At 50.9% G+C, this 11906-nt stretch overlaps 2 protein-coding genes across 2 annotated transcripts; both read left to right on the top strand.

The window, feature by feature from the left end:
- Positions 1–1203: 1203 nt before the first annotated feature.
- LOC148813626 (class II histocompatibility antigen, B-L beta chain-like) lies at positions 1204–11115 on the top strand. The gene is made up of 7 exons (XM_088908025.1): positions 1204–1282; positions 4764–4915; positions 6403–6675; positions 7436–7717; positions 8252–8365; positions 8600–8626; positions 9400–11115. The coding sequence occupies exons 2-6, from the start codon at positions 4828–4830 to the stop codon at positions 8623–8625; spliced, it is 783 nt and encodes a 260-aa protein (XP_088764151.1). The 5' UTR covers positions 1204–1282; positions 4764–4827; the 3' UTR covers position 8626; positions 9400–11115.
- Positions 1650–3555, top strand: LOC148813627 (H-2 class II histocompatibility antigen, A-K alpha chain-like). The gene is made up of 3 exons (XM_088907960.1): positions 1650–1812; positions 2659–2940; positions 3366–3555. Exons 1-3 carry the CDS (start codon positions 1650–1652, stop codon positions 3494–3496), a joined length of 576 nt encoding a protein of 191 aa, XP_088764086.1. The 3' UTR covers positions 3497–3555.
- Positions 11116–11906: the final 791 nt, after the last annotated feature.

An 11906-nucleotide genomic window follows, 5' to 3' on the forward strand; every position in this document is an offset into this window, starting at 1 on the left:
CCAGCCCCTCACTGGCCACCAGCCCAGTAGTGAGAGTACTGTTAGTTCAATTGAGAGTATTGTGTTAGTATTGTGAGAGCATTGTGCGAGCGATAAGAATACGGTGAGAGTATCGAGGCAGTACTGAGAGTACTGTTAGTCCAGTTGAGAGTATTGTGAGAGTGATAGGAATAGCGTGAGAGTGTTGAGGTCTTACCGAGAGTACTGTTAGTTCAATTGAGAATATTGTATAAGTATTGTGAGAGTACTGTGAGAGTGATAGGAATAGCGTGAGAGTGTTGAGGTCTTACCGAGAGTACTGTTAGTTCAATTGAGAATATTGTATAAGTATTGTGAGAGTACTGTGAGAGTGATAAGAATACGGTGAGAGTATTGAGGCAGCACTAAGAGTACTGTCAGTCCAGTCGAGAGTATGGTGAGAGTATCGTGAGAGTGATCTGAATACCGTGAGAGTATTGAGGCAGTACTGAGAGTACTGTTAGTCCAGTTGAGAGTATGGTGAGATTATTGTATGAGTATGGTGAGATTATTGTGAGAGTACTGAGGTAGCACTGAGAGTACTGTTAGTCCAGTTGAGAGTATGGTGAGAGTATTGTATGAGTATGGTGAGATTATTGTGAGAGTACTGAGGTAACACTGAGAGTACTGTTAGTTTAGTTGAGAGTATGGTGAGAGTATTGTATGAGTATTGTATGAGTATGGTGAAATTATTGTGAGAGTGATGAGAATACTGTGAGAGTTCTGAGGTAGTACTGAGAGTACTGTTAGTCCAGTTGAGAGTATGGTGAGAGTATTGTATGAGTATGGTGAGATTATTGTGAGAGTACTGAGGTAGTTCTGAGAGTACTGTTAGTTCAGTTCAGCTGTATTGTAGTCAAGTGTATTCAGCGGTTCAAGCAGTCCATGACAATTTAGTACCAACGTGTGGTTAATAAACTTCTATCCTCGGTCTCAGTATGTTTCAGTCTTCTTTAGATCCACAATATTTTTAGTGATTAAGGTTTAATTCAAATGCAGATTTAAAGATGAATAGTTTATAAATACGAGCCTGCAATCAGAAGTATCTTAGCAACAGCAGTGTGGGACAGTTTTGTTTTTTTTCATTGGCCGATGGAGAGAGAGGGAGGAGTTCCACCTCTCTGCTGCTGAGAGTCAGATTGAACTTTTTATACATTTTCATCAGCGAGCAGTTCGAGGATCCAGGACTTTAGCAACAAAATGACATTCTTCCAGGTTCTAGGTGTGTTTCTGGCAGCTGCCTGGTGTGGAGTTCGTGCTAATGGTAAGTAAACACTGTTTTCTTACTCTACCAAAAACAAAAAAACAAAAAACAACATTGTAATATCGGATCATTTATCATAATCTGTCGTGTGGACTTGAGTGGGATATTTTTATTTGCACATTTGTAACCTTTCTGCAAAAGCTTGGATCTTCCTGGTAAGTGTGGCGGTGTCACAGAGCCCTCACTCCGCGAGCAGAGTGGACAAGGGAAGACGCGTCCGTCCACCTCGCAGAACGCTCCTGCTGTGAACCGCCAGTACGACCTGAAGAACCTGCGTCGTATCTGATCAGGCTGCTTTGGTTCCTCCTGCAGTTCTGCATCATGGCTTCCTTTTAACTGCCTGCCAGTCCAACGTCACTAGAACTACATGGATTTTGACCGGGAAGAGGTGGTCATGACGCTCCCACAGTTCGCAGACCCCATCAGCCCTGGTGGGGAGTGGGTGCCGCTGGCCCTGGGTTGCAGGGAGTTCTGCAGAAACAGCCTGAAGGCAGTGGCAGAGGCCGAAGGAGACCCCCCGGAGAGGAAGGGTGAGGTGGCAACAGTCTTGTTTATTTATCGTCTCCCCCATTGCTTACTCCACCAGCGCGTCGTGCTTTCTGAACCAGACACGTATACCTCAGCCTGTGCCTCGTCCACACCAGCTGTCCTTCTGCTGGGAAGCATCCTTCCAGCGGGATGTCGCAGACTCCAGTGGGGTGATTGAGCGCTTCGTAGACAATCAATACTCTGCCACAGGAAGAAGGAAGGAAGGGAAGTGGAAATGTGAATCTGTCAGGACAGGAGGCTCTTCTGTACACAGAGGGGGGTGGGGGTAGGGAACAAGCTGCCCAGCCCTGTGGTTGAAGCCGATACCCTGGCTTCTCTCCAGACACAGCTGGGTGAGCTCCTCCAGTCAGGACAGGAGGCTCTTCTGTACACAGAGGGGGGTGGGGGTGGGGAACAAGCTGCCCAGCCCTGTGGTTGAAGCTGATACCCTGGCTTCTCTCCAGACACAGCTGGGTGAGCTCCTCCAGTCAGGACAGGAGGCTCTTCAGTACACAGAGGGGGGTGGGGGTGGGGAACAAGCTGCCCAGCCCTGTGGTTGAAGCCGATACCCTGGCTTCTCTCCAGACACAGTTGGATGAGATCTAACAATCATCAGACCAGAGCAGACAGGAGGTCACCACTCTGGCCCAGGACCATAACTTTCATCTGTTTCTCCTGCATAATTGTGATTTTAAAGACAAGGATTGACTATGAACTCCCCAGGTCTGAAGGGTAATTTTACAACTGAGAATGAGGAGCCCAGAGCTGCGTCAGTAAGGAAACTGTGGATGATGTAATCAGTACCTTCGTCCATCCAGCATGGTGAGACCATTTCTGCATGCCCTCAGATGCACCTACTGCGATGGTGTACCCCAGAGACAGCGTTGAGCTGGGGAAGCCCAACACGCTCATCTGCTCCGTCACGGAGTTCCACCCGATGGGTATCAGGGTGACCTGGACCCACAACGACAGGCCAGTCACCGAGGGCGTCACCCAGACCACACCGCTCTCTGGGAGAGACTTCAGCTTCAAGGTCTTCTCCTTCCTGCCCTTCACACCCCGGCTGGGCGACGTCTACTCCTGCCAGGTGCAGCACAGCGCCCTGCCCGAGCCCCTCGCCAGACTCTGGGGTGAGTGAAGGGCTCTTCTGACTCCGCCGTCCAGAGACACTTCACTCGGCGAGACAGACGCGCTCAGACAGTCCCCCCAGTGGGACTGTGTTTTCCCTAAGTGTTGCCTGTGTCGTTACAGTGACAAGAATGAGATAAGAGGTTTGTACTGATTCCGTGTCCTGGGAAGAGCTGTGGGCGTGGAGCAGTGATTTCAGTAAATGAAAGATGTTCTCTAACAGTGACAAGTCCGTCTCACCCGGCCGAGTCTGACCAGTGTTAGAAATCAGCTCTGTATGTCAAACACAAGCTCCTGTCTTGAAGTAACGTGCTGGAGAGAAGCCCTGTGTGTCCTTCTCCAGAGAGACAGAGCAGGGGGTGACAGGGCCACCCTGTTCAACAAGGGGGACAGCGACTGTGTCATCATGTCATTTGTCCAACTACAGAGGTGGAGACGGAGACGGGGACAGAGTCTGACATCGGGCCGACAGCGTTCTGCGTGGCGGGCCTGATCCTGGGGCTGCTGGGAGTGGCAGCCGGAACCTTCTTCCTCATCAAGGGCAACAGCTGCAACTGAGAGCAGGTACTGGTGTGAAGTGTGTAGCCCCCCACTGGACACCAGTCCAACACTGGACATCAGCCCCCCATTGGACATCAGCCCCTCCCTGGACACCAGCTCAACACTGGACACCAGCTCAACACTGGACACCAGCCCCCCACTGGACACCACTCCAACACGGGACACCACTCCAACACTGGACACCAGCCCCTCCCTGGACACCAGTCCAACACGGGACACCAGTCCAACACAGGAGAACATGCAGACTCCACACAGACGGCACCCAGGAACTGAACCCAGGGCCCAGCAATGCTAAACACTGCACCACTGTGCCAAGTACTTCCATGTAGAAATAGAAAAACAGAGGTACAGTAAACGAGCCCCAGTTTTCCTTTTCTTCGCCTGTGCATCAGAAACTCGTTAGAAGATGTGACGATAGAGACATTTTTATAACGGACTGGAACATTTTACAAGGATAAATCGCTCATTAAATGTGTTGCATTTTGTGAGGAAAGTAATGTGATATTTGTTCTTTAAAGTTTATTGATGTAAATTCTTTAAAACAATGATTAAGAAAATAAATTTGATTTTGTAAAAGTTTACTCAACAGAAACATGGAGAATTGTTTTTAAGTACTTAGATATGCAAAAGTAAACACATGTGATAAGTACTTCTATTTCACAGAGAATTCAGCTTCATGATTTTTAATTGCCTTTCCTGTTCAACAACAGTAATCTCATATTTGACACATATATGAGGATATTGAGCAGCTCTTGTTGTATCGCAATGCTTCTGTCCTCTTCATTGGTAAAGGTTTATTCTGTCCTGAGTGAACAACAGACTGTATAGTACACACGCAGTAAAACATGGGCTAAATGTAACAAATACAAAATAAAATGACTTGAGACGTGTCTGGAATTGAAATTGAGTAGGGGTGTCACCCCAGTGTCCTGGTCTTGACCCATCATGGCCTCCTGATCACCCCCCTCTCTGAACTGGCCTCATCCCTCTGCTCTCCTCCCCCTGAGAGCTGCTGTGTGTGAGAGGACTGGAGCCTCATGCAGGTGGGGTACACACTGGTGGAGCAGGAGGGGATCCCCGTTACTGTCCAGAGCTCCGAGGGGAGAGCCCAGAGAAGAGCTGCAGTAGTGTGAGGAACTGTAGTGTCTTGTACTATATGTGCAGAGACTGTAAGCAAGCCCAGTTTTCAGCAGCTGCTTCCCTCAGACACAGATGTTGCAACAGCTCAGCGCCTGTTGATTGGTGCTCCGTATTTACCTCACAGAGAAGAAGAATTAGCAGCCTGTCCTCTTCCTGCACACTTCCTCAGCACTGCTCCTGCTCTCAAGATGTGGGCTCGACAAGCCCTGTGCCGTCTCCAGCTGCTGGCTGTGTTCTCAGGGTTCCACTGGGGCCACGGAGATCACTGTGGAGTGGGTAAGTCACATGTTTTCCTGTGAAACATGAGAACGATAACATTTGGAAGAAACGTCAAATTTGTAATGAAACAAATATCTATCTGTCTATCTCGCGTGTAAATGCACGTGCTTTTCAGAACATAAAACACATTTTTAGCAGGGACGTTTGACATTCCAGTGAGAGGGTGTTCAGGCAGTCCGCTGTACACCTGCAGCAGGAAGTGACTGTACAGCCCCGCGCTGCGGTCGAGTGTGCCAGGACCCATCTCGGTTTGACACCGTTGGGTACAGGTGCACGCTGCTGCGACTGTGTCATCAGAACCGCCACTTTAGGGTGGGGGGGGGTCTTCTCCGGGTGCTGGATGAGAAGGTCCCTGTCCCGGCGGCTCTGTGGACTGCTGTCCTGTCCGGGGGGAGAGAGTCCGGAGTCCAGATCAGACCCCTGACCCCTGAGCTGGATCTCCTCCTTCGCCATGTTGTACAGTCCCCTCGGGACGCTGGACAGGGGACGGCTTTCAGTGCAACAGTGACCTAGTGTGGCGCACAGGAGACTGGACCTGCAGTAAGAGACAAGACGACTCCAGGAAACTGCAGCAGCAGGGCAGCCAGGCCGTTAGCTGAAGGAACGTCTCAAGAATCATTTTTTTAAACTGACAGCAGTTCTGGAACTAAAATGATTTGTAACTTTTTAACTAATAAGGACAAACTAATGCTGCAGTTTGTACCTGCAATAGCAGTACGTACAGGTATGTCCAGTGGTGCCTGCATGTTCTGAGTTTCTGCATAAATTTAACCTAAAATGTGCTCAGATCCTCATCTTAACTGAACTGATAATCCTAGAGGTTCACATACTTTTTCCGACAAAGACATTTAATGCCGGATCATTTTGATCAATCAATAAATAAAAAGGTATATCCTTTTGTGTGTTATTTGTTTTATAGGGTTCTCTTTATCTGTTTTTATGACTTAGATGAAGATCTGATCACATGTTAGGTCAAATTTATGCAGAAATGTGGGAAAGGGTTCACAAACTTTCTAGCACCACTGAACACATAACAATGTTACTGCATCCAAAAGACAGGAGACTGCACCTGTGCTGCTGCCGTGTGTAACTCTGGGCCGCATCAGGAGAGCAGAGAGGGGTCTGGCCATCGTCCAGAAATCCCCATTGTATTTTCAGATCAAACTGTCTCGATTGGCCCGGGCACACAGCAATCGAACAACCTGTTTGTCTCTTCTGCAGCTGATGAACACCCCAGGGAAGGTCCTGGTGCTTCACTGAACACAGACTCTGTCTCTCTAATGCCAGGGGCTCAAACCCAGTCTGACAGTCTGAGAATAACAAGGTTGTGTTGGATCTACAGTACGCTGATTTATAACGTGTCGCAAACGTGCTCTTGCAGGAAAACCAGTGGCCATTTAAAATCCAAATCCGCGATGGAGCTTGACTGTAACACACCTGCTGGACATCATGACACTGAAGACAATGTCTGTTCTGTGTTTCAGAGGGACATGTCTACCAGTTTTCAGGTTCGTGTCAGTTCAGTTCGAGGAGCCCGGATGACGTCGTCTACGTTGAGAGTTATGTCTTTGAGAGAAAGGAGTTAATTCACTATGACAGCCGGGTGGGTAAGTTTGTGGGGTACACTGAGTACGGGGCGAAGGTCGCAGAGAGCTGGAACAGCGATCCGCAGTCGAAGGCGAGAGTGGTGACTATCAGGAACACCTTCTGCAAACCCAATCTTGAGCTCGCCTACGACCATATCCTGGAGAAGACAGGTGAGCCTGAGCTGTCGTGGGCCTGCCTGTGTGTGTCCGCAGTCTGCTGCAGTCGCGATCGTGAGGGGGCTCTTTCTCACTGCGCCACGCCTCCCAATCGCAGTGTTTATTTCGCTGGCACACTGCCGGGTTATCTCACAAAACTTTCCCCCCAAATAAAGTCGTTGAATTCAGAATCCTGTGCTCAGAATGGCTGCTCCTGAGGGAGCTGGAAACGAGGCTCTCGGCCAGCCCAGCTCAGAGGGCTGTCCTCCGTGCTGCTGCGGGTCTTGAAATGATCTGATGAGGACCGCGGTGAACGTCTTCGCTCAGAGGGTCGCGGGCGTGTGAGACAGCTGCCTGCTCAGGCTGCGGTCTCTCAAGAGCCCCCGAGACGGGACTGTTGGATCTTAATCTAGACCAGCGCCCTGCCCTCTCTGTGAGCCTCCTGACGGCCTCGTCACCGGATCAGACAGCTGGTGCTCGCCCCGCCTGTGACTCATGCACAGCGGCTTTGTGATCGTCATGAGGAAACTCAGGATCGGTTAATCCCCGTTCAACAAGCTGGGTTCTTCTTGCGTTTGTCTGCCTGGTCCTTTCAGGGGACAGTTTTGCAATACAAGCTCCACTGAATGTGTGCAGGTACCCTCTGCCCCTGTCTGGGTGGGGTCTGGGCTCTGTGAAAAGAGGAGTCCTGATGCGAGAGAGTGTCCAGGGTTACTGAAGAGATCTGATCCGCTCTGATCTCACTGCTGTGCTGTGACCTGGTCTTCCCTGCCAGTGGCGCCCTCGGTGAGGATCTCCCAGGGCAGGGCGGGGGGCCCCGGCCAGCCCACCACGCTGGCCTGCCACGTGCTGGGGTTCTACCCACAGCTCGTCAACGTCACCTGGCTGAGGGGGGGGGCGCCGGTGACGCGGGACGTGACCTCCACTGACCTGCTGGCGGACGGGGACTGGCACTACCAGACCCACACGTACCTGGAGCTCGTGCCCGCGCCCGGAGAGACCGTCGCCTGCAGGGTGGAGCACAGCGGCCTCAGGGCGCCCCTGGAGATCACGTGGGGTGAGGCGCCCTCCCCTTCCTCCCTGCTTCAGCCCTGAGCACACCGGCACGCTCGCCTGAATCCCCTCCTCTTCCTCCCTGCTTCAGCCCTGAGCACGCCGGCACGCTCGCCTGAGTCCCCTCCTCTTCCTCCCTGCTTCAGCCCTGAGCACGCCGGCACACTCGCCTGAGTCCCCTCCTCTTCCTCCCTGCTTCAGCCCTGAGCACACCGGCACACTCGCCTGAATCCCCTCCTCTTCCTCCCTGCTTCAGCCCTGAGCACGCCGGCACGCTCGCCTGAGTCCCCTCCTCTTCCTCGTTCTTCCTCTCGTGTTGCCTCGGCACCCCGGTTCCCTCTGGGGGGGGTCAGTGAACCCCACTTCGCCACCTCGACCCCCTCTGGGGAGCTCCAGGTTGAGCCAGAGGGGACCCCCTGACTCCCAGGGGTGAGGCAGCGCCTGTCTCGTGACTCTCCGCGGGCCGGGGGGGGTGTGTGTTCACGCTCTCCCCCCCGAGCCAGACTGAGGAGCAGGAGTCTCTGGCCTCTCCTTGCAGAGCCCCCGGCCCCCGGATCCCAGCGGAACCAGATCGCGGTCGGAGCCTCGGGGCTCGTTCTGGGCCTGAGCGTCGCCCTGGCCGGAGGACTCTACTACAGGAAGAAATCCACAGGTACGGCGAGGCGGGCGGAGGCGGCGTTTTCCAGAGGGAGACCGCAGGAGAACCAGGGAGAGAACAGCAGTGTGGTCCAGCCCCCTCTCACTCAGCGGCAGGCGAAGACGACCGATGGGGAGAGCCGTATAAATCAGTGGCTTTCAAACTGCACAGTCAACCCCCGAGTCATCAGCTGTGTGAAGAGTTTCTCTCCTGTGTGTCCTCAAGCTTTGTCTCTTTCTCTTTCTGCAGGACATGCACTGGTGCCAACAAGTTAAGGTAAGACACCATTGACTGACACACACTCACTCACACACCCTGGACAGGACACCAGCCCCTCACAGGACACACACACACACACTCACACACCCTGGACAGGACACCAGCCCCTCACAGGACACACACACACCCTAGACAGGACACCAGCCCCTCACAGGACACACACACACACTCACACACCCTGGACAGGACACCAGCCCCTCACAGGACACACACACACACTCACACACCCTGGACAGGACACCAGCCCCTCACAGGACACACACACACACTCACACACCCTGGACAGGACACCAGCCCCTCACAGGACACACACACACACTCACACACCCTGGACAGGACACCAGCCCCTCACAGGACACACACACACACTCACACACCCTGGACAGGACACCAGCCCCTCACAGGACACACACACACTCACACACCCTGGACAGGACACCAGCCCCTCACAGACCAGTTAACCCACCAGCCAGTCTGTGGACTGTGGGAGGAAACCGGAACTCCTGGAGGAAACCCACAGGAACCCAGAGAGAACATGCAGACTCCACACAGACAGCACCCCAGCAATGCTGACCCCTGCACCCCTATGCTGCCATGCAGTTAACATGCCCCTTACACTGGCTGGGCGATTCTAAACTGGTTTTATGTTAAACCAGCGGATGTGTTTGCAGACTCTAAAACTCCAAACCGAGCCGCTGTGTGAACAATGTTGGGTTCTGCTCGGACAGCTCTATGAATGTGTTTCATTAATCTCCGCTTCCGTTTAACAGACGCATCGGATCCTGAATGTGATTTCTGCACCTGAAACAACTCAGCAGACATCTGAACTGGACCGTCCTTCAATTCAGCAACCAAAAAACCAACTACATTATGAGCCAGCTTTTTACCCTTTTAATAACTGATACGAGTCATGGGATAGAGTGCTTTTGCAAGCTAGCGTTCCTGTGTGATCAGCTTTTACTCCACTGAAATCGTTTTTGACTCTGGGGTTCAGCTGTGAGCAGGGTGCCCGTGGTCTGACTCAGCTGGGGGCTCAGTCTTGGGGTCACCCTTGGGGCATTAATAAATCTCTTTTTACTGTGTACCACCTGAACCACTACAGTGCTGCCAAGAGGTTCCAGCATATCGGTGACCTCACGCAGCTTGTGTGAAATATTATATTGTTGAGATGCAAAGCACGTGTAGATAATTTCATGATTTCTGTTACTGTTTGAAGTTAGGGACACAAGGCAGAGGTATGGTATAGTGTGCAGTTACTAAAGAAGTAGCACTGTATTTCTCTAAACCTCGCTCTACAGTATATACAGCACAGCGCATACTGCACAGCGCTGTCTGTACTGTAACAGCAGAAGACACACTTTCATCCCAAACACCCGCAGCGCTGACCAGCTCAGAGAGGCCCTGTCTGTGTTCAGTACCTGTCTGCAAGCAGTCTGTATCGAACACAGCTCACGTTTACATGGTATTTGCAGTAGACAGTAAGATTTACGCAGTGTGTCAATAACCAAGATAAACGAACGCTCACTAACAGTGAAAAGTGTTTCTCACGAGTCTCTCAGGTGCAGTATATATAAATAGAACAGCAGACAAGACAGTAGACATCATCTCATATCATCAGATACACAACACTCTGACTGACGAAGCACAACACCTGCATACTGACTGTAACGAACAGTTCTTTCCGGACCCTATGCGGACGACACAGTCCGACGGAGTGGGGAAACACTAGGGAAACGTCATGCAGGAAAACGGGGCTGATTTCCATATCGTGCGAGTCCGGGACCTGGAAGCGCCTGGTCCCGTTAAGGTTTTAACCTCTGTTCCCGGTCCTGTTCCCCGTCCGCCGGTTCCGACCCGGCCTTCGTGGTTTTTAACTTGTTCTGATGGATCTTCTGGTTTTGGACTTACCCTTGTGTTTTGGATATTCCCTAAGGACTACTCTCTCGGATTGTTCGCCTCGGCCACACCTCCCCCGTGCACCAGCGCACCTTGGACACGCCCCCCTGTCTTCAGCCCCGTATTCCTGCATGACGTTTCCCCAGTGTTTCCCCACTCCGTCGGACTGTGTCGTCCGCATAGGGTCCGGAAAGAACTGTTCGTTACACTGACACATCAACCAGGCTCTTACTGGGAAACACAGAAGTATTGACACATCAACCAGGCTCTCACTGGGAAACACTGCAGTACTGACACATCAACCAGACAATAACGGGGCAGTACCGACATAAGAACCACAGAAGTTCGTCCGTTAAATCTGAAATCCGTTAAATCAAGGAGTAACTGTACTAAAGGTTAAACCCAGACTGGCCCGTAGTTCATAGGGGAGACCGTCTTGTGATCTTATCGGTTGTAATTATTTCTGTGTAGACTTTTGGCTCGTTACAAACTACTTTTTTTTTAAGAACTCAAAGAATTTATCTATCAGCTCAGTGTGGAACTAATCTTTTGTCTTCTTGTTTAAACAGTAATAAAATGCCATTTAAATGAATCTGGAGTTTTCAATGTGAAAATTACTTCATGAAAGGAATTTCCCAATAGTCCTGTTTAGTCTACAGAACCTGAACACACAGTGTGCTTGAACTACCTGAGAAAGAAAATTCTGTGTGAGACCAGTACAGGATGTTGGTTTCAGTGTGAGACCAGTACAGGATGCAGGTTTCAGTGTGAGACCAGTACAGGATGCTGGTTTCTGTGTGAGACCAGTACAGGATGTTGGTTTCAGTGTGAGACCAGTACAGGATGCTGGTATCTGTGTGAGACCAGTACAGGATGTTGGTTTCTGTGTGAGAATCATATACATAAAATATATTTTTTAAAACTAAGGTCTAGGAAATACTATATACTAATATCGTTATGGTGAAATACTGGGGTATGAAAGGCGCTATATAAATGCTAGGAATTATCATATACTAATATTGTTATTATGGTGAAATACTGGGGTGTGAAAGGCGCTATATAAGTGCTAGGAATTATCATATACTAATATTGTTATTATGGTGAAATACTGGGGCGTGAAAGGCGCTATATAAGTGCTAGGAATTATTATATACCAATACTGTTATGGTGAAATACTGGGGTGTGAAAGGCGCTATATAAGTGCCAGGAACTCCTATGGGGTTATGTGTGGAGTTGTGATGACTAGAGCCGTGTGATGGGAGATGACAGGACGCAGAAACTGATCCCCCGAGCCCGCGTCGCTGGAAACGACGCTGTAAAGTATCTCTCTTGGAGCCGATGACAAGCGCCGAGCCCACAGACCCCACACACCCCACACCAC

This window comes from Atractosteus spatula (genome assembly GCF_055471065.1).
Source record: "Atractosteus spatula isolate fAtrSpa1 chromosome 10 unlocalized genomic scaffold, fAtrSpa1.hap1 SUPER_10_unloc_1, whole genome shotgun sequence".
Classification (NCBI taxonomy): Eukaryota; Metazoa; Chordata; class Actinopteri; order Semionotiformes; family Lepisosteidae; genus Atractosteus; species Atractosteus spatula.

Excerpts from the sequence above, each read along its gene's own strand:
- LOC148813627 (XM_088907960.1), top strand. The coding sequence starts at position 1,650 with ATGGATTTTGACCGGGAAGAGGTGGTCATGACGCTCCCACAGTTCGCA. Across the intron at positions 1,813-2,658 it reads AGACCCCCCGGAGAGGAAGG|ATGCACCTACTGCGATGGTG; the intron begins GTGAGGTGGCAA and ends GCATGCCCTCAG. Across the intron at positions 2,941-3,365 it reads GCCCCTCGCCAGACTCTGGG|AGGTGGAGACGGAGACGGGG; the intron begins GTGAGTGAAGGG and ends GTCCAACTACAG.
- LOC148813626 (XM_088908025.1), top strand. The coding sequence starts at position 4,828 with ATGTGGGCTCGACAAGCCCTGTGCCGTCTCCAGCTGCTGGCTGTGTTC. Across the intron at positions 6,676-7,435 it reads CCATATCCTGGAGAAGACAG|TGGCGCCCTCGGTGAGGATC; the intron begins GTGAGCCTGAGC and ends CTTCCCTGCCAG. Across the intron at positions 7,718-8,251 it reads GCCCCTGGAGATCACGTGGG|AGCCCCCGGCCCCCGGATCC; the intron begins GTGAGGCGCCCT and ends CTCTCCTTGCAG.